The sequence below is a fragment of the Ochotona curzoniae genome, unplaced genomic scaffold, assembly GCF_017591425.1.
Source record: "Ochotona curzoniae isolate NIBS_2020 unplaced genomic scaffold, NIBS_Ocur_1.0 contig_43, whole genome shotgun sequence".
In the NCBI taxonomy this organism is placed as follows: Eukaryota; Metazoa; Chordata; class Mammalia; order Lagomorpha; family Ochotonidae; genus Ochotona; species Ochotona curzoniae.
In genome coordinates, this window is record NW_024466218.1 from 593,116 (window position 1) to 613,364 (window position 20,249).

General features: G+C 43.0%; 1 protein-coding gene across 1 annotated transcript in view; it reads left to right on the plus strand.

Moving 5' to 3' along the window:
- The window catches only part of MIB1 (MIB E3 ubiquitin protein ligase 1), a 125,266-nt gene that overhangs the window by 47,694 nt on the left and 57,323 nt on the right, over positions 1-20,249 (plus strand). The window contains exons 9-13 of the mRNA XM_040984790.1: positions 2,642-2,786; positions 7,704-7,837; positions 10,316-10,423; positions 15,222-15,419; positions 20,051-20,202. Coding sequence (XP_040840724.1) covers positions 2,642-2,786; positions 7,704-7,837; positions 10,316-10,423; positions 15,222-15,419; positions 20,051-20,202 — 737 coding nt within the window. The remainder of the gene's footprint in view (positions 1-2,641; positions 2,787-7,703; positions 7,838-10,315; positions 10,424-15,221; positions 15,420-20,050; positions 20,203-20,249) is intronic.

Consider the following 20,249-nt stretch of genomic DNA (forward strand, 5'->3'; position numbering starts at 1 on the left):
GTAGGTTTTAACACTTCTGCTTGCAATGCCAACATCTGTTATGGACTCTAGTTGGAGTCCCAGCTACTCCACTTCCAGTCTAGCTCTCTTCTAGTGTGCCTGGGGAAGCAGTGGAGGATGGCCCAGGTCCTTGGGTCGCTGTATTTACACAAAGCCACCCAGAAGAAGGTCCTGGCCTTGGCCTGATCCATTCCCAGCCATTGCTGCTATTTGGGTAGTGAACCAGCAGGTGATAGATCTTTGTCTTTGCTTCTTTCTGTAAATTTACCTTTCAAATAAAAAGAGATAAATCCTTAAAAAAGTTAGTTTGTGTTTAGGAATTGCATTTTGCTTTTATGGTTTTTAAATTTTAAAGATTTATGTATTTTTATTGGAAAAGCAGATCAGGTTTATGTAGAGAAGGAGAGACGGAGAGAAAGATCTTCCATCCACTGGTTTACTACCTAAATGTCTGCAGAAGCCAGGAGCTTCCTCTGTGTTTCCCGTGGGAGTGCAGGGCCCATGGCTTTTTGCTATCCTTTACTACTTTCCCAGACCATAAGTAGGGAGCTGGATGAAAGTAGAATATTTGGGACACGAACTGGTGTGCATACGGTTTCCTGGTGCTTGCAAGGTAAGGGTTTAGCCATTGTGCCTTACCCTGCTTACATTGTTTTAAAAGTGAATTCATTTTAGAAACTAAATTTACATGAATCTTATTTTTTTAATTAATTTTTTTTTTATTTGAAAGGTAGAGTTGCTGAGGCAAGGGAGACAGAGGAGATCTTCTGTCTGGTGGTTCAGTTCCCAAATGGCTCAGCACCTGGAGTTGGGCCAGGCTGAAACTGGGAGCCAAGAGCTTGGGCCATCCATCCTCCACTGCTGTCCCAGGCACCTTAGCAGGAAGCTGGACCAAAAGTGGAGTGATCTGGACTTTGAACTGGCCCCCACACCAGATGCCCTCATGGCAGGTGGTGGCTTTACTTGCCATACCACAACAGACTCCAGCCTGAAACCTCTTAGAATTATACTCTGAAAGGCAAGCTGGTGTGTAACTTGTAACTTTTGTTTTCCAGTTTAGTTCAGTTTATTTAGTCTGGAGAAGTTCAGAAAAGGCTGATGTTTGTGTGTTTTGATAGAACTGTTAGAGCGGAATAAGATTATGTTCTCTGGCAGTGAAAGATTTCCTGATAGTCAACCTCAGAATCGGGTAGGCTGTGCTGTTCCAGTTTCCAGCGGTGCTGGGCAACTGGGACTTTACTGCTTTGGGGACCCGCGTGTCTATGACCTCAGAGTATATAAGAGCAGATCAGAGTGTGTAACTTCTGAGGAAATTTTGTTGCCAAAGAGCTGTAGAGCCACTTTGAATTGATTGATTCCATGCATTCATTTAGGGCTCCTGAGCTCCAAGACCTCTTGGCAGGCCCAGTAACCCTAGTGGGGGAATACTCAGAGGGCTCAACAAGGACCTGAACCCTTTGATCCTCTTGAGGGCATCTGATTCCTGACCATGCCTTCCTGCAACACATAGCCCAGGTGTCTAGGAGACCTGCTCTCACTAGTGCCAACCTCCATTCCTAGGCCAGGTCTCTGACTGTGGAGGAATTCCAAGACCTCTTCATGTGTCACCTCTGACCCTTTCTGTACTACTTTATTTCATTCTGTTATCCACCGTGTTGTCTTGTTCTGTGCCCCATCCAGCCCTCCTTTTTGCCCTTTTCCCTCCTTGTCTCACTCAGTCTGGTTGTGCCCTCATTCAGAAGTCATGGAGTGCTGCCATGCTATGTTGTCTTGCGTGCTTCCTCTCCTCTCCTTGTCCACGAATTCTGCCCTGCTGTGTTGGCTCTTCCCTCTGTCCTGGTTAGCACTTGCTTTTCTTTTTGTCCAAGCCCAACTTTTGCCCTAGTTATTCCATTCTCATTTTGTTTTGCCTCTCCTCCTTGTCCTTGTTGCCCTGTGCCTGCACCAGTCCCTCATCTTGAACCTGTAAAGCTTCAGGGATGTAGTCATGATCAAAGCAGAAGAATCTGTGTTGTAGTGTTTTCATTTTGTTATTTGTGCACCATTCATGTATGCACATGTGCGTACAGTATTCTAATAGGTGGTGGTGTGGCATCCTTAATTTAAACATAGAACATCGCAGTTGAATTGGTGGGCTAGTATCTAGGATATGATTGCGGCCATAGGCAGAGTTTTATTCTTGATAAAACTTTCAATAAGGGGCTAGTACCGTTGCATTTCTAGTTAAGCTTCTGCCTACAATGCCGGCATCTTCCATGGGAGCCTGTTTGAGTCTAGGCTTTTCCACTCTTGATCCAACTCTGCAGAAGGCCTGGGAAAACAGTGGAAGATGGCTCAAGCACTTGGGTCCCTGCATTCACATGGAAGACCCAGAGGAAGCTAATTGTTGCTTGCTTCCAGTCAGCCCAGTTCTGGCCATTGCAGCCAGTTAAGGATTTAACCAGCAGGTGGAAGATGTCTCTCCTCTTCTCTCTCTGTTACTCTGCTTATGTAAATACTAAATAACTCATTTGAATATGCCTATCTTTAAAAGTTTATTAGTAACAAGTAAAATTTGTACTTCAAATGTACAAAAACTGGTGATTGATTTTATAGTATAAACTTTAGATTTAAAAATATAAATTTTTTTTCCTGTTTTAAGACTTTAGGTAAAGTTGGCCGAGTACAGCAGATTTATTCAGACAGTGATTTAAAGGTGGAAGTTTGTGGAACATCTTGGACTTACAACCCAGCAGCAGTTTCCAAGGTGGCCTCTGCAGGATCAGCCATTAGCAATGCATCTGGTGGTATGTTTCGTAATCGCATTTCTTTCAAAGTGCTCTGGTCGACATTAGAACCTTTGCAGTGATTCCACAGTTCTCATTTGTGGATAATGTTGTATATTTACTTGACTGTCTCCTGGGTTATAGAACCTCGCTTGAATGTTGAAGATCTTTTCAACTTTGCCAAAAGATATTTCTTTTCCTTTTTTGAATGTGGCAGACAGGCAACCTTGATTTTGACTGAGGCATTATAAAAGTTCCATCAATCAATGCTGTTTCTTGGACGTTTCCAAGGCTTCCCTGCATTCAGTCTGACATGCCGAAGTTTGAATATTCTGCTTTTGCTCAAAACTTTTGTTTTCTGCCAAAGAATCATCACTGTGTTAAATTGTTTTTAGTTTAGTAAGAGCTGCCATACATACCGTAGTTAGGGGAAAAACCATGTGAAAATGCCAGTGTGCCTGGAACTTGGGTACACTCCTCAGAGTCAGTGTTCTGTTTCCTCTACACACACCTCTGCCAACTCCTTTGTGTGGACACGTTGCAGCCTTCCAGCGAAGGGGACTGCACCATCAGGGTAGCTGACAGCCCAAAGGAAATCACTAGTGTGAGCTTCGGTTGCATTTTTGTGTTGATTTTTGTTTTCCTATTTTTTTCTCCTCTTTACTGCTGTAATTTGCTAGTGTGCGTAAAATTTAAACCAGTGTTTATGTATATTTTAATGTTATATGATGTTATGATAGGCTACATAAAAGTAAGGCTGACGCATGGTTATTATCCTACTCTCAAATAATGCAGACTTGGCCTACTTTGTGACTTCTCTTCTTTTCAATAAGTATTCCCAGAATTAAGAGTAGAATGTAATAGCTTTGATATTGATAGTATTTAGAAAATAAATTTTATGAATGGATCTATGTATTCATCCCAGGTTTTATCTTACTTGGAATTTAATTGAAGTGTGTTGTTAGCGTTTAGGTGCTAATTTTCTTTCTTTCTTTTTTTTTTTTTTAATAATAATTGTTTTTATTTTGTCAATCTTTACATAGTTAATTTGGGCAAAAAGGGTCAAGGGCTAGAGGAAAGTGGGTAAGACTATTATTTCCATATTGTTTCCTTCATATATCTGAGGTAGAGGGGGATATTGAGGGAGAAGCCCCACCCGGTTTCCCACCCATCCCAAGTCCCACATGTGGGGCATGCTCTGAGATGCTCGTTGAAGTGGTTTCAATAGGTCACCAGTTTTGAAATTGCTGCCAATCTTGCCTCTCCAAACACGATGAGGTTGTTGAAAAATCCATTAATTGACATTGTCCATCATAGCGTCTCTATTTGCCCGGTATTTTGTTGCTGAGGTGGTTGATTAACTTGTTCCATCTTCTGTCCCTTCATGGTTTGTGTTCTGAGTCTGGCATTTCAATTGGGCAGATCACCAAAGAAACTTCGTCTGAGGTGTTCCCAGGCCAGATACTTGTATGCACCAGCAAGCACAGGGCCCAGCACAGTCCATCACCCGGTCAGCTGGTAGTTGCAGTTGCTGGGTTGGTTCTGTTTTCAGCCCCGCCTTCTACTGGAACCAATGGGTGTTGCAGTCCAGCCTTGTTCTGCACAGCACATACTCGGTCTTCACCGAAACCAGTGGGAGCTATATCCTGATGAGAGCGGCCCACAATAACCCCCACCAGGCCCACCCCCTATCCTGGTTTGCCAATATGTGTGGCAGACCAGTCCAATCTGTCCCACATCCCCCCTGGCTCTCGTACATGGCAAATGGCATTGAAGCTTGGATCCATCTAACCAGCTCAACAGTCAAGCCTTCATGGGTGTGGTTGAGTGCCTCTCTGTCTAGCTACCACAGCCTCCGTCCTAGTTCTCGTGCCCTCTCATGGGAGTGGTAACCCAAGAGGGGGGAACCCACTATTTCCCTCCCAGGTCTGTCACTCCCGGATTGTGCACTTTCCAGGTGGTTCTGCAGTTTAACTTGACAGGATTAGCCCCCAGCGCCAGTTTCTGCCAGCTGGTGCTACGGCTATGCCCAAACAGCCCTCTCCCATTCTAATTGTAGGTTGCAGCCATAGGAATAATCAGTCCAGCCTGGCTTTTCCCTGATCTAGTCCACACAGGTGTTGTAGCCCTGCTTAGTCTGGTCTGTCCCCATCCCAGTTCATGCTCTCCAGTGGGAGTAGCTGTCCAGCAGGGGAACCACCCCTTGTTCCCCAGCTGGCTCTGTCCCCTCCCTTCCTGGTTCTCATGTGTGCTGGTTGGGCACTGCAGTCACATCCGGTACAGACAACCTCACCTTGGCATTCTGTATTGTGGACTGGTTTTTATCGCAACCAAACCAGGCTCAACCCTTACTCTGTTCTGGTGCTCGGATTTGCCAGTGATGACGTTAACTGATTAGCCTGGTCGGCCCCCAATCCATGCCTAATGTATGCCAGTGGGAAACTTCTTGTGGCCTGCTCTGGGCTGTTTCCATTCATGCTTCTTGCGCTTACCCGTGGGGTCTGTGTCCTGCCAGAGGAGTTGCCCAGGCTCCTCCATCAGAACCTCTCCCAGTGCCGGATTTTGCGCATGCCAGTGGGTCCATGAGCCAGCCCTACTCAGTTCCTGACTAGCTTTCGACCCAAGCTGGTTCTTGTTGTTGGATATTTCAGCCCAGCCATGGCTCGTCCAGTCCATTCCCACATACGGCTCACACATGGTCCAGTAGGGGTTGCAACCTAGCCTAGTCCGTCCCACGTCTATCCTGGTCCTCCAGGAGCACCAGACAGTGCTGGGGTCTGGTCCAACCTGGTGTGTCCAGTCCCAGTCCACACTTGTGCCAAGGGGGATTTCACTGTTACCTGATCAGAACGCAGCCCCCATTCCAGCCCACGTGCTCCTTGGCGGTAGCCTTAATCCAGTTAGTGTGTCAGCTTTAGCATGAGCTGGTATTTGGTGGTCAGCCTTGCTAAGTGGTAACACATTCTTTAAAGGAAGAGTAACTGTCATTGGGAAACTTTAGGATGTATTCACCTCGCAGAAACACATCGGGTTCAACATGGAGCCACATAAGCAGCAATTCAAACCACCAAAATCCCAGGGCTCCCCTGCTGGGCGGCCAGCAGGCAAAGCTTGACACCAAATGGCGCCCTGGCTGCCCAAGCCCGGTTCACCATGTGCCCATGATGGCAGGCGTATGGGATCTGGGCATGAGACGCCCTGTCCTGGGACCTACCCGCTGCCGAGAGGCGACGGGGAGTGTAACCTCCCAGGCCCAAGGTCGCGCTCCACCCCATAGGTGTTAATTTCCAAGTGACAATTTATGTGTCTCTAAAATATATCCCCAAATGTTGTAGAGATTGTATTACTCCTGAATCATAATCTTTGCAGTATTGAGCTGTAAGAGTCATTGTATGGCTAAAGAATGAAAGGATTTGTTACCATTGTGGTCCAAAGGTTTTTCTAAACACTTCATAATACCTTAGTGAGGAGTAACTGATCTTTGTGTCCTACCTGGTAAGGTATATGGGGGTTCAAGCTGACTTTTTCTTGTCAGTTCTAAGCTTTCCTTATTGCGCTCTCTCTCTATATCTGATCTGATTTTTGGGGCTCTGGAGCGACCCTGATGGACATTGCAAGAGAGGGTGGGGAGCCAAAGTTGGAACTAAGTAAGGACCAGAGAAAGCTCCTCTCCTGAGTCCTGCAGAAAGTTTACTGTTTTTTGGTTTCTGAGGACCGCTCAGGGCTCCTGGCTTTTGTTCAGATGTCGTTAGACCCTGTGAGGAGGGTTCTGGGCTTCTTCCATCCCATGTGGTGGAGCCAAGCGGGAGTGGATGACCTCAGAATTCTTGGTCTACAAGGCACTCTAGTTCCCTGTGATCTCCTTGGCAGTTGGGATGTAGTCCTTAGTGCTCATACTGATAGTCCTTGGTGAGATACTGGGAGTCTCTGGGGTTAGGATACGAGCCTCCTTCTGTCCTCCTGTTCCACTCTGGGGTCCCCTCCTGCTCTGTGCATATGACCTCCTGTTAAGAGGTTGTCAGGATCCCACTGTATGTCTTTGTAGTTTTTCCTGATGTTTAATGCAGATTCAAGTCTGCTGTCTGTAAGTTACGTGTTACAATTTTGATAGGTTATACTTAACATCTTCGTCACACACTTTAAGAAGGTGGAAGATTTCTCTGCTCTCCCTGACCTATTGAGGAATAATATAGGGCATTAAAAGCATATCAGGCTGTTCAGTTCTTTGATGTAGATCATAAGCAGTCTGTCTCTCATTGATTATTGGCTCATTGGTTACATCACAGTATCTTTGTGTGATACAGGCTGTTTGAGGGTGTAATAATATTACAATTTACAGATACTGTTTTTAGGATTGATATCATTTCATCTTAAATTAAGGCAAACATGTGGTATCTAACCTTTTGGGATTGGCTCATTTCCCTTAGCATAATGGTTTCCAGTTGGGCCCATTTGGCCACAAAGAACTGCATTTCATTTTTTTTTTTTTAATAGCTGAGTAGTATTCCATGGAGTAGATGAACCATAGCTTTCTTATCCAGTCTTCTGCTGATGGTCATTTCAGTTGCTTCCATGTTTTTGCAATTATTGATTGTGCTATGAACATGGGGGTGCCTGTTGTTTTCTTGTGTAACAGGTATTTTGGATATATTCCTAGGAGTGCTATTGCTGGGTTGTATGGTATAAGATTTTGAGCTGTTTGAGTGTTCTCTATACTGATCCATAGAAGCTGCACCAACCTGGAATGCTTTGAATATTGAATTTGATGCACCTTGGTGTGATAGTGATTACGACTCGCCTAGATAGTGGTAGCATAGTAGAGAAATAGCATTAATGATGTGAATTTTAGGAGAGATTCTAGGAATATGGGTACTAATTGTCTTTTAGTAGTTAATGTTTGAAATCCCTATTTTAACAGCTTTATTTGATCCTTTACAGAAAGACTCTCACAACTCCTGAAGAAATTATTTGAAACCCAAGAATCTGGTGACCTCAATGAAGAATTAGTTAAGGCTGCTGCCAATGGAGATGTTGCCAAAGTGGAGGATTTGCTAAAAAGACCAGATGTAGATGTAAGCATTATAAAAATAATGTTAAAACATATACCAAAAACGTAGAACAGTAAAATTAACAGTATACTCAATAGTTAGCAAGATTTTACCAAATGCGCTTCCTCTGTTCCTTCTTGCTTGTTTCTCTATTTGGGGGCAGCATGTAGGCTAAGCTTTAGCCTGTGGCGCCAGCATCCCATACAGGCACTGGTTCAAGCCCGATGGATTCACCCCTGGTCCAGTTCCTTGCTGGTGTCCTGATAAGGCAGCAGAGGAGAGTTCAGAGCCTTGGCATCTGCACCATGTATAAAGCTTAGAGGAAGTTTAGAATCCTGGCTTCAGTCTGGCCCCACTCTGGCAGTTGCAGCCATTTGGGGAGTGAACCAGCAGATAGAAGATATCTCTTTTTCTCCTCTCTGTGATTCTGCCTTTTAAATAAAAGTAAATAATTTTTTAAAATGGTATTTTCTTGCTTTATAGCATGACCTTTTCTGTTTTGTGATCAGTGATTAGTTTTATGGGTGATTAGTGCCCTCTTGGGAAACTCAGTGAATTTTTCTCATGTAAATTTTGTTGGGTTATGCTTTTTAAATGTTTCAGTAGACTTTATAAATGATTGTTGTGTTTGTACTCAAAGCATTTAAACTACTCTCTTATGAAAGTTGAATATTTCACAGCTTGTGAGCAGATGGATTAGATGTCATACATTGATCTCTAGCTTAAATATTGTACTTTGACCCTGCAGTTAGTACTATGCTGGCTACCAGTATTGTGTTCAATGCCTGCCTGAGATTTATAGTTTAAGTGGCAGTTTGAATTATTCTTATCGTAGTAGAAGGGCTTTTGCTGCTATACTTTGTGCATTTGTTTAAGTATTCTGTAGAGTTGGAGAACTACCAGGTCTATAATTAAAAGTTGTCTTATTCCTTTTACAAAATCATATGATATTTTAACTTTACTGGAGAACAGTCAGTTGCAGCACACAACAATAACGGCTGAATTGGTTATCAGATAAGTGACAAGTTATTAGTTTCAGATATTGATGTATCACCTCCTTTATATTCCCACCCTATTTTATTATATCTTTTTTCTTTATCTTGTTGCTAATTTATTTTAAATTTCATACATGCTAACTATTTGTAGAATAAAATAGTTTAATGTTTATGACATCCATTCCTTCTCTTCCCTGTTTTTCCATTTTTCAAATACAATTGGTTTTAACCGTGTTAGCTATTGCACTTCATCTATACATCCTCTATTATCATTTAAGCCACCTTTTTGCTTTTAATTTAAAAACAAAAAACAAAAAACAAAAAACTTACTTGAGAGAGGGAGAGAGAGTGACTGACAGTGGGAATGGTTCACTACCCAGGTTTTTGCATTGAGCCAGGCTGGAGCAGGCTAAAGCTAAAGCCTGTGAGCTCTGTGTGAGTTCTCACGTGGTGAGCAGTGATCACCTGTTGCCTCCTGGGATGTTGACCATTAGTGTGAAGCTGGAATAAGGAGTAGTTGGTTACTTCCGTGGGCAACTCCTGATACCAGTTGTCATGTTTTTTCTTTTGGGCTGATCTGATGCAGGGAGAGTCCTGTCATTTAACAGTATGTACTCTATGGATGTTTAATTGTTGACAGTAGAAAACTTGCTTTTTCCTTTTGAGAGACAGAGTCCAGGGAATTAAGACTTTGTCGTTGAGCTCCTGGCGTGTGCCTGTAGTGTGGCTGTCGCATGCTGATTTCACTGCTGGGCCCCTCTCATCAGCCTTTTATGTACTTTTGTTGCTAGGTTTTGGATTTGGCTGGGTTTTGCTGTGTTCTGTAGCCGTGACTTCCTCCTCCCTATAGAGTCAGTTAATGCTGTGCTGTTCATGTTTTGTTCAAAGACATGTTGCTTTTTCTTTTTCTCTGGGGTTAGTGTTTTCTTTATAAATTTGTGTGTGTGAGTGCTTTATTTTACTGTCATTTTTGTATGGTTTTGGGTGAGCTATGGTAAACGTGTGGCCAGGCTATCATCTTGAACCCACTTTTGTGGATGAGAGGGAATGGGTCAGAGTTGTGGAATTGTGCTTGGTTTTGGGTATGTCCATGTGTAAGTAAATAACACGTGAAGTAAAGATGGGAAATTATTGCTTTAAAATATAATAGTTTTATGTAAGCACTGGGTAACTCATTTATGTATTTTTTAAAAGATTTATTTATTTTTATTGGAAAGGCAGATATTCAGGAAGAAGGAGAGACAGATCTTCCATCCACTGGTTCACATTTCTATGATAGTTCTTTGGATAATTGAACTTTTTTTCTTTTCAAAATAAGTTTGTCTTTCTTCTATAAATTAAATGGCTGTAACATGGAAAGCCAACTCACACATTGAAAAAAGCTGTAACATGGAATATGAGATTATTCTGATTGAATCATGATACTGAATTTCTAACTGTTGTATGTATATATTGATTATTTTTGATTTGTGATAGTTGTTCATCCTCTTTTTTTTTTATTATTCAGGTGAATGGGCAGTGTGCTGGCCATACAGCTATGCAAGCTGCTAGTCAAAATGGACATGTTGACATCTTGAAGTTGCTTTTGAAGCAAAATGTGGATGTAGAAGCAGAGGTAACTAAACTAAGCTTGAAAATATTTTCAGTAAAATGTCATGTTCTTAAAAAGTTTCTGTGTGATACATATTTTTATTCTTGACTGTTGATATTTTCCTAATGCTTTTCTGCTTGATAATAAAATTGGACAGCAGGCAACTTGTCTGTGAGCTCTTGGTAGTCTAGGCATAGGTCTTGGTGAAGATAGAAGTTGAGAGCCCGGCGGCGTGGCTTAGAGGCTAAAGTCTTCACCTTGAACACCCGGGATCCCATATGGGCGCTGGTTCTAATCCCGGCAGCTCCACTTCCCATCCAGCTCTCTGCTTGTGGCCTGGGAAAAGCAGTTAAGGACGGCCGAAAGCTTTGGGAACCTGCACCATGTGGGAGACCTGGAGGAAGTTCCTGGTTCCTGGCTTCAGATCGGCATAGCATCGGCCGTTGCGCTCACTTGGGGAGTGAATCATCGGACGGAAGATTTTCCTCTCTGTCTCTCCTCCTCTCTATATATCTGACTTTCCAATAAGTAAAAATAAATCTTAAGAAAAAAAAGCTCCAACATAACATCAGCAACAATTTATAACATTATGGAGTTAATTGACATAGTATTGAGTAACCAATATGTTAAAAAAAAAATGCAAGTTCTTAACCACATCCTGTGACTTCTTCACATTGATATTTCAATTTTAGTTTATATACAACCGGATTCTATACACCTTAAAAAGGTTATAGATTATTATTCAGCTGTCTCGTGTCTATTTTCCTTTTAATATTTAGCATTTTATAACGTTGAAGCATAATTTTGTTGAACCTGGCTTTTTTTTTCGGGTAGTCTAGACTGGCTTATAACTCTAACAAGACGTATATTAACAGTTTAGGTGCAAAACAGTTTTAGGAGGGGTGTATAGAGAAATCTTCAGTCTCCTAGTGAGGAGTAACTAATCTTTGTGTCCTATCTGCACCATGGGCATTTATATTATTCCCTGTGTTTAACTCTTCTTTATTAAACATTTCTTTCCACCTTTCAGAAACAAACAGTAGTTTTTCAGTGAATAGATGCTGCTTCTGTCTGACTCTGCTTATTTCATTGATGAAAATAAAATTACGGAAGTACTTTTATAACTGTAAAACTGAGTGGAAAAGGGCAGATGGTTTTACAGATAGGCAAATTTTAAGAGAATTATTTTATTAAGTACAAGCCAGACTTCAAAATAGTAACCACAAGGATGGCTATTAGATATCTCTAATTCTTAGGAATTTACTTTTTTTTTAAGATTTATTTGTTTTTATTGGAAAAATGGATATACAGAGAGGAGGAGAGACGAGGAGAGACAGAGAGGAAGATCTTCGGTGTGATGGTTCACTCCCCAAGTGGCTGCAATGGCTGGAGCTGAGCCAGTCTGAAGCCAGGAGCCGGGAGCTCTTCCAGGTCTCCCACACAGGTGCAGGGTCCCAAGGCTTTGGGCTGTCCACGACTGTTTTCCCAGGCCACAGGCAGGGAGCTGGATAGGAAGCAGGGCTGCCAGGATTAGAACCAGTGTCCATGTGGAATCCTGGCGTGTTCAAGGTGAGGACTTTAACCACTGCGCTATCGCGCCAGGACCAGGAATTTATATTAAACTCAGGTTGCAATTAGTGCCTTCCTTATTTTTCCCCTTTAAAAAAACAAAGCAATAGAAAATGACTGTTGATGAAATGGGACATCAAGAGGAAGATGAATATTATGAGTATTTATGAGACCCAAGGATGAGTTTTTCAATTGTTTTTTTCTTTATAAGAAAGATTGTTTTATTTTTATTGGAAAAGCAGATTTACACAGAGAAGGAGATACAGAGAGAGAGAGAGAGAGAGAGAGAGAGAGACACACACACACGGAAATGTTCCCCTTGCTGGTTTACACCCTTGAGATGCCACAATGGTTGGTGTTGAGCTGATCTAAAGCCAGGAGCCAGAAGCTTCTTCTGGGTCTCTCAGGTCAATGCAAGGTCCCAAGGCTTTGGGCCTTCTTTTGTAGCTTCCCTAGGCCACAAACAGGGAGCTGAAAAGAAAGTGGGGTGGCTGGGACATGAGCTGGTACCCATATGGTGGGATTCTGGTGCATGCAAGGTGATGAAGTTAGCCACTAGGCTACCACCCTGGGCCCTTCAGTTGTTTTTATAAGATGGTAGACTAAAAATCTGAATTTCCCAAATTTGAAAAGGGAGCATAATTGCAGTTTTATAGTCTTGCCTTACTAATACTTTTGTTTTCTCAGATTGAATATTATTGCTGATTTATTTTTTTTTTCTTCATGTTTCTCCACTAAGTCGTTTTGGCCTGACCTTCAAAGGTTTTCTAGAATTCAGAAAGCATGACCCTTCCTGCTGCCAGCTCCATGGTGTTTTCAGCTCTTGTCTTCCATCAGATATTTACACGGCTTTCCCTGCGGTTGTCTTCAGATACATCTGAGATCTGCTCGGTGGGGGGGAGGGGCGGGATTTCCCGTTTAGCTAGCCTCCTGGTCGTTCAGCAGAGCTGTTCTTGCCGGTGACTGCACTGGAGGGCTCAGGCAGAGCAATGCTGAGCGTGCTCAGGGATGCTGACTGACCGTGTCCTCTGCGATTGTGGGACTGTTGGCTGTAACATCGGTGCTCCCGTCAGCTAAAACAGGGAGTTAATGAGATAAGATCTGGGTTTGAAGAATTGAGACACAGAAAAGGGGAGAAGAAAAGAGAATTGTTTTATTGTCAAGATCAGTGTTAGATTTCCTAGGAGTCCCTTAATAAATGTGAGATGACCCTGGGAAAGTCATCTGTAACCTGGTCTCTTAAAACTTTAATTGGTATCTGCAGCTGAGACAGGCTGTATGTTAGGTTTATTTGGGATGTTTAGTATGCATTCAGAAGAACACAGAAACTTAATAAATTAAGGTCTCAGTGTGCCTGTACTTTTCTAATCTAGAATAGACATCTGGAAATAAATTTAATTTCTTATGTGTGTATGTATATATGTTCCATAATCTCAAATGTTCCAGTATATTTCCTCTTTGTATATCTTATGCAGGTTTTTTTTTTAAAAGATTTGTTTGTTTTTATTGGAAAGTCAGATATACAGAAAAAAGGAGAGAAAGATCTTCTGTCCATGGATTCACTCATCAAGTTACTGCAGTGGCCAGAGCTGAGCCGATCTGAAGCCAGGAGTCAGGAGCTTCTTCTGGGTTTCTCACGCAGGTGCAGGGTCCCAAGGCTTTGGGCTGTCCTTGACTGCTTTCCCAGCCCCCTAAGCAGGGAGCTGGGTGGGAAAGTGGAGCAGGAGAGGTTAAAACTGGCACCCATAAGGGCTCCCGGTGCCATGCAAGGTGAAGACTTTAGTTGCTAGGCTACTGCACTGAGCCCAATTTCATGCAGGTTTTAAGGCCCACATAAAATATTTTAGGAGTGGCTTTGTAACAACCATAAATGTGTAGTACACTTTATAAATATTTGGTGAGTTTTAGTAGCAGATTACTGTTTCTTTTTTGAATGGAAGGGGAGCAGTAATGTTGGCATGAAAATAACAGGAAAAAAATACTGCAGATTGTAGCTTAGAGGGGAAGTCTTTTAAACTTTTAAGATTCTGATATAGTGAGAGATTAATTGTAAATTATATATGTATGTGTTTGTACATACAGATTTATTTAAAATTTAAGGTGTTCATTATAAGAATTGAATCTGAAGTATTTCACTTTGTGTGAGTTTCTTTATTCTTAGGAATGGTAGATAATGCAGTCCAGTGCGGTGGTGTGGTATGCTGATTTTCTGCATGTGATGCTGGCTAACGGGCTCTGGTTTGGGTCCTAGCTTCTGTACTTCCAATTCAGCACCTAGTTGATGGCTTGGGAGAGCACCAGAGGATGGCTGGAGTGCTTCAGCCATTGTAGCCATGTGAAATCCAGATGAAGCTGCTGGTTCTTTGTTTCAGACTGGTCTCACTTGGGTTGTTGTGGCCATTTGGGGAGTAAACAAGTTGAAGGAAGGTCTCTTTGTGTCTCTCTTTAATTCTGCCTTTCAAGTAGAAATAAGCAGACATTTTTAAAAGTAGTATAGATATTTCTGGATGCTATGTGGAGTTTCATACCTTTTGCAAAGATAGGAAGTCCACCAGGAACTGGCACTGGATTGTGACCCTTGGGAAGTATGCTGCTTTCAAGATTAAGTTCAGGCTCATGCCTTCCTGCTTCTCTTTCAAACATCTTTTTCTCAAGTGAAAAAAAATTTAGGGAGATTTATCACTTCCTAAATATATCTGTGTGATTCCTCTGGAAGGATTTTAGAATCCTGAATATGTATAATTTTGCTGGTTTAGACTTCCATCTAATTTTGATTTGCTACTTAATTTTTTTGAAATATGCAAAGATGCTCATTGCTTACTGAAAATGAATGTTAGTGTAGTGATATGTTTCTCCTTTAAAGCTGAGATCACTTTATTTTTGTTTTGGGCAACTTAAATTGGTGTGATTTTTATGTTATTGGAAATGCTGTATAAAACGCTTTGTGTCCTGTTGTGTAATTTGTTTAGCATTGTCTTGATGTTCCCTAAATTGGTATCATGACTGACAGATTAGAAGCAGAGAAGGATCAAATGATTTCCCTTCCTATTAGTGTAGTGCATTTCACTGTTGTGCTGATAATATATTAACCTGGGCTGCTTATTGTTTTTCTTTGGAGTGAGTCACTGTTCAGGTGATAACTTTGTTGGCTCTACTCTGCTTCCTGAAACAAATATGGTTCTTGGTATATTATTGTAGCTTTGTTTTTCCTTGTAAAATATTTACTAATTCAAGTTTAAATGATAATGTGTAGGATAAAGATGGAGACAGAGCAGTACACCATGCAGCCTTTGGAGATGAAGGTGCGGTCATAGAAGTACTACACCGAGGCAGTGCTGATTTGAATGCTCGCAACAAGCGCCGACAGACACCGCTTCATATTGCTGTTAATAAAGGTCATCTTCAAGTTGTGAAGACATTATTGGACTTTGGTTGTCATCCCAGTCTCCAGGTAAAAACCTTTATATAGATTGTCTGCTGGTATTGCTAGGATCTCCTGAAAAGGAAACGTGAAGTTCTGTAGTGGGTGAAACAGGTAAAGGACATGATAACATTGGCAACCTTTCCTTCTCAGAAGACCCTAATTATTTTCCTTTCTTTAAAAAAAAATTTTTTTTTCTTTGTATACTGTTTACATAGTTGAGAGGGCTGTATGTCCATGTGGGTCTCTGATAAGGGTAGGCAGAGTCTATGCATGGAGGAAGGTGCGTGTAACAAATGTTTCAGTTGTTTTTTGTTGTTGTTGTTGCTCCCTGCTGTGTTCCCTGTTGGATAAGGGAAAGGGACTTCTCCTTGCTGTTAAACCACATCAGTACCTGGGCAGTGTCAGGAGATGGTTATTTGGTGATATCTTAGAAAATCCAGAGGGGAAGAGTATTCTGAGGGTATTGCTTGAGTGGCTTTGATATTTCTGAGACATTGTCAGTTTGTTCACCTGGGTTCAGAAAATCTTTTCAGGATCTATTGGCTGACCAAAAATACCAGTGCATTCATAGATCCATATATCCAGGCATTTGCAAAGCTTGGCCAAGAAAGTTGTGCAGCCTGTTCTGCTTTCCATCCTCTGAGGAGGTACACTGTGTCCTCTGCTGGCCTAGGAGTGTTAGTCTTCATGTTCTACATCTGCATCCAGACCCAGTGCCCACTGCTCAGGCATTGGGAATGAGGAGGCCCTGACTGGACCAGGTTGGACTACATCTCCTTTGACTTCCCTGTGGCTGAGTTTGAGTCGAGCAGACTAGTTGGGATTAACCCAAGAAACTTCACTGGGTTTACTTCACTTGTGTGTGCCTGTTTTGGTTCACCACTAGTATCAGCCAATGCTTATACCAATAAATGCAGCTGCTTGCTTGGTTCTGCCCTGACCCCAACTTTTGTGCAAACTGGAGTGTGCTGTGGTCCAGCCCATGACAGGCCTGGTCTTCAAGCACACTAATGGGTGCTACAGCCAAGTCGGCATGATGCTCAGTAACCTGCACCAGGCTTTCCCCTGTCTGGGCTTTTGTGTGTGCTGGCATATGCTAAGACTCAGCCTGACCCATCCTGTGTCCCATGTGATTCTTATGTACATGCATGGGAGCTGTGGCTTAGTTCAGCCTGACCTGACCCTGTATCTGACCTACAGGTAAGCTGTTGAGTGCTGCCAACTTGTTGATCCTAACCAGCCCCAGCTGTGACTCTTGTACTCACCAGTACTCACAAGCAGCAGCTTAGCAGGGAAGTACCCAAAGGCTCTTTATCAGGCCCACTCCCAGCCCAGCGTCATGTGCTTGCCAGGGAGTAGTGTGGTCTAACCTGATGTTTCCTGCACCCAGTCCCGACACTTGCCAGTAAGTGCTGTAACTGGTGGATTTTCATTAACATTATAGGCGACCCTCGCCTGAAAGCCATCTTGGGTAGCATGTGAGAGGTGGCTGCTGGATATAGGAGTCTTTCCCTAGTCTTGGGTGTGCACTTCGGGATTGTGCACAGCTGGGCCCTGGGCACCTTCCAACCCTTGATCCCGCACCAGCTCTGGAGTGTGGGATTCCTGTTTTGGGTGCCAGTAGGGTCTCCGGTAGTAGCAAATTGGAAGCCTTTGCCAGCCTTGGGGCTAGTGAGGTTGGACCTGGCTTTTGTATGTGCTGTTTGAGCCCTCAGTGTCGCTGGTGAGGTGACCCTGTGGGAGGTGGTGCCCAGGAGCTCTGCATCATGGGTAGCACTGGGAATGGTCCCATATTTGCTTCCCCACACTGCAGCTCCCCTGTGACATTGGCACCCTGCATGGCCTTCTGAGCCTCCATCACGTTGAACTCCACTCTCTTACTGTCTCCTAGGCTGGGCAGGTGCTTCCCGGGGTTTGTGGTTCAGAATGACGGTGTGATGGACAAATATGTCTTCTTTGATGTCATGTTGGCTGATGAAGCCCTTTCTGGTCTTCACATTGAACCATATCATGGTCCCAGAGCCTTAATAGCAATCAGCTTCTTGTCCCCCATTGTAGAAGGCTTGGGCCTGGTGTCAGGTTGAGGCTTGGCAGGCGGCTGCTGTTGGGTCTCAACATCAGCTTCAGTCTTGCCGCTCAGGGTGTCAGTGTAGGTGATCCGGGTCTGCTGTGGCATCTGCAGATCCCCCCAGGTGTCAGTGTCCCCTGGCCAGCATCATTAGTGGCTGTGCTGACCAGGGCTCTCAGGGGTCTGCTTTCTGCTTCCAATCCCGACTGAACTGCAGCCAGTCCATCTGCTTCAGGCAGATATCAGGCAGGTGAAAATCTTGGGACTGTGGAAGATGGTAGTGATCCCACCTGCCCCTGGCTGAACGTGTCTTGTAAGCTCTTCAGTGCGCTCTGCAGGACCTGTTCCTGCAGGTGTTTCTGTCTCATGGCCAGCAGCATTGCATCTCTCTCCTGCTGGAACAGCAGGATTTGCTTGAGGATGGCCTCTGTGGCACTGAAGAGCTGCTGGGATCTGACTTCTGTTTCTTTCAGCAACTGCTCCCGAGTGTGGAGCTCCTCCCTGAGTGCACAGGCAGCCACCTCCTTCTCTTGCAGGGACGTGAGCATCTTGGTGTTGGAGTCTCGGAGTGCTGCCTTCTTTAACTGAGCTCTGTGTCTCTTTTCTCATGTTGCTGTTTCTATTGTTGAATCTCCATCTGCAGTGTTACCCCCAGTCCTGGCCCTAATGTGAATTGACTGGTGATGTGACTAGACCCACCTGTCCTGCATACCATCCTGGTTCTCAGATCTGACAGTGGGTGTTTATTTGAAAGGCAGGATTAGAACGAGGGAGAGATAGAGCTTCCATTCCTTGGTTCATTTCACAAATGACCATAATGGCTAGGATTGGGCACGCTGAGGTTAGGAATCCAGGACTTCATCCAGTTCCCTGACATAGGTGGCAGTTGGGTCATTTTGTGCATTCTCAGGTTCACTTGCAGAGAGCTGGATTTGAAGTAGAGCAACTGAGACTTGAGCTGGTGCTTATATGGGATGCTGGAGTTGCAAGTTAACCTATTCTGCCACATTGCCAGCTCCAAAGGTGCGATTTTTTTTTTAAGACTTATTTTCATTGGAATGTCAGATATACAGAAAGGAGGAGAGACAGAAAGAAATGTATTCCATCAGCTGATTGACCCTGCAAGTGGCCGCCATGACTGGAGCTGTGCCAATCTGAAGCCAGGAACCCAGATCCTCTTTCAGATTTCCCGCATGGGTGCGTGGTCCCAATGCTTTGGGCTGTCCTCGGTTGCTTTCCCAGGCCACAAGCAGGGAACTGGATGGGAAGTGGGGCTGCCGGGATTAGAACTGGTGCCCATATGGTATCCCGGCACATGCAAGATGAGAACTTGAGCTGCTAGGCTACTGTGCTGGACCCCCAAAGATGCAAGTTCTTAATTCATCAGATAACAGGAGTTTGGAAAATGGATGGTTGGGTTTAACTCAGGTTAGGAGTTCCTTCTGTTGTTGAATGGGTAAATGCCTATTTATATGTTTTTTATGTAGCTGATAAGAGTATTATAGGCTTTAAATGTGGTTTCTATCGTTAACTATGCAGTTTTGCTGTTTTAGGATGAAATAGTCATGAATGATACCTAGATGAATGGTGTGTCTGTCTTCCTCTAGAGACTGAATTTACAGAAACAGGTGGCATCTGGATTTGGCAACTTTGTGCTGTGTGTCATAGGCTGTACTGTTTCAGACTTAGAGTAATATCTGAGGAGTTATGAATTGCACTTCATCATAGCCAGAAGGGTGAGAAACAGTAAGGAGCTAGGAACTGAATTAAGTCAACATTATCCATTTATATAAATGAATGATGAGTAGGAGCTTACTAAACCAGTTGTTAATGTGAAAATGGCTTGAAAAAAAGACTGACAATAACAAATTTTCTCTTATTTGTTTTTGCTTTGATCTAACTAGTCACTTTGCCCTTTGAAAGCGTTTCAGTTGATGAATTCTCTCATTTGAGGAGCTCTGGTAAAACTACAGATGGAGATGTGATTGATCTGGAGAACCCCTGGGCATAAGGGTTTTTCAGAGCTCGTCAGTGGACTCTGATGTGCAGCTGAATTTGGAGAACCACTGACTTCTAATTAATTGTTGTGACCTGAGTCTGGTGTAGGTTGGATATGGAATTTCAGGGTACAGCCGTGAGTAGTAACAAGGTGTAGCAGGCCATTTAAAATTCATTATGTCTTTTTGGGAACTTTTTTAGATTACAGATTTTTGCTGTTAATTTATGTTTGAGATTATTTTTGTTTTCTTTTGGAAAGCTACAGCGTGTGTTCTGTCTTGGTTTGAGTGCGTCTAATGTGGCTAGTATGTGTTACCTGTATTTTCTTATGAAGAGTCTTTAACAACTTGTGAGAAAACAGACTTATGAAAAAGAATTCTTTGCAGCCAAATAAACTTGTGTTTTAATTCCCCTTTTCGGTGAGCTCTTTGAAGTGAAATGCGCTCCCATGTAATCCAGAGTATAATCTTTTGTTAATGGTTGTTGGATTTGGCCTGTTGCCTTTTCCTTGTTGAGTAATTCAGTGTTACTATTAGCTGTGTTGATTTGTTTAAAAAAGACTAATGAATATTCTTTAAACCAAACAAAAAAGGATTCTGAAGGTGATACCCCTCTTCATGATGCAATAAGTAAGAAACGTGATGATATCCTGGCTGTTCTTTTGGAAGCTGGAGCAGATGTTACCATCACAAACAATAATGGATTCAATGCTCTACACCATGCTGCACTGAGGGGAAATCCCAGGTAAAAAGGTCATCTTTTACTATTTCCAGTGTACTTTAGAAATATTT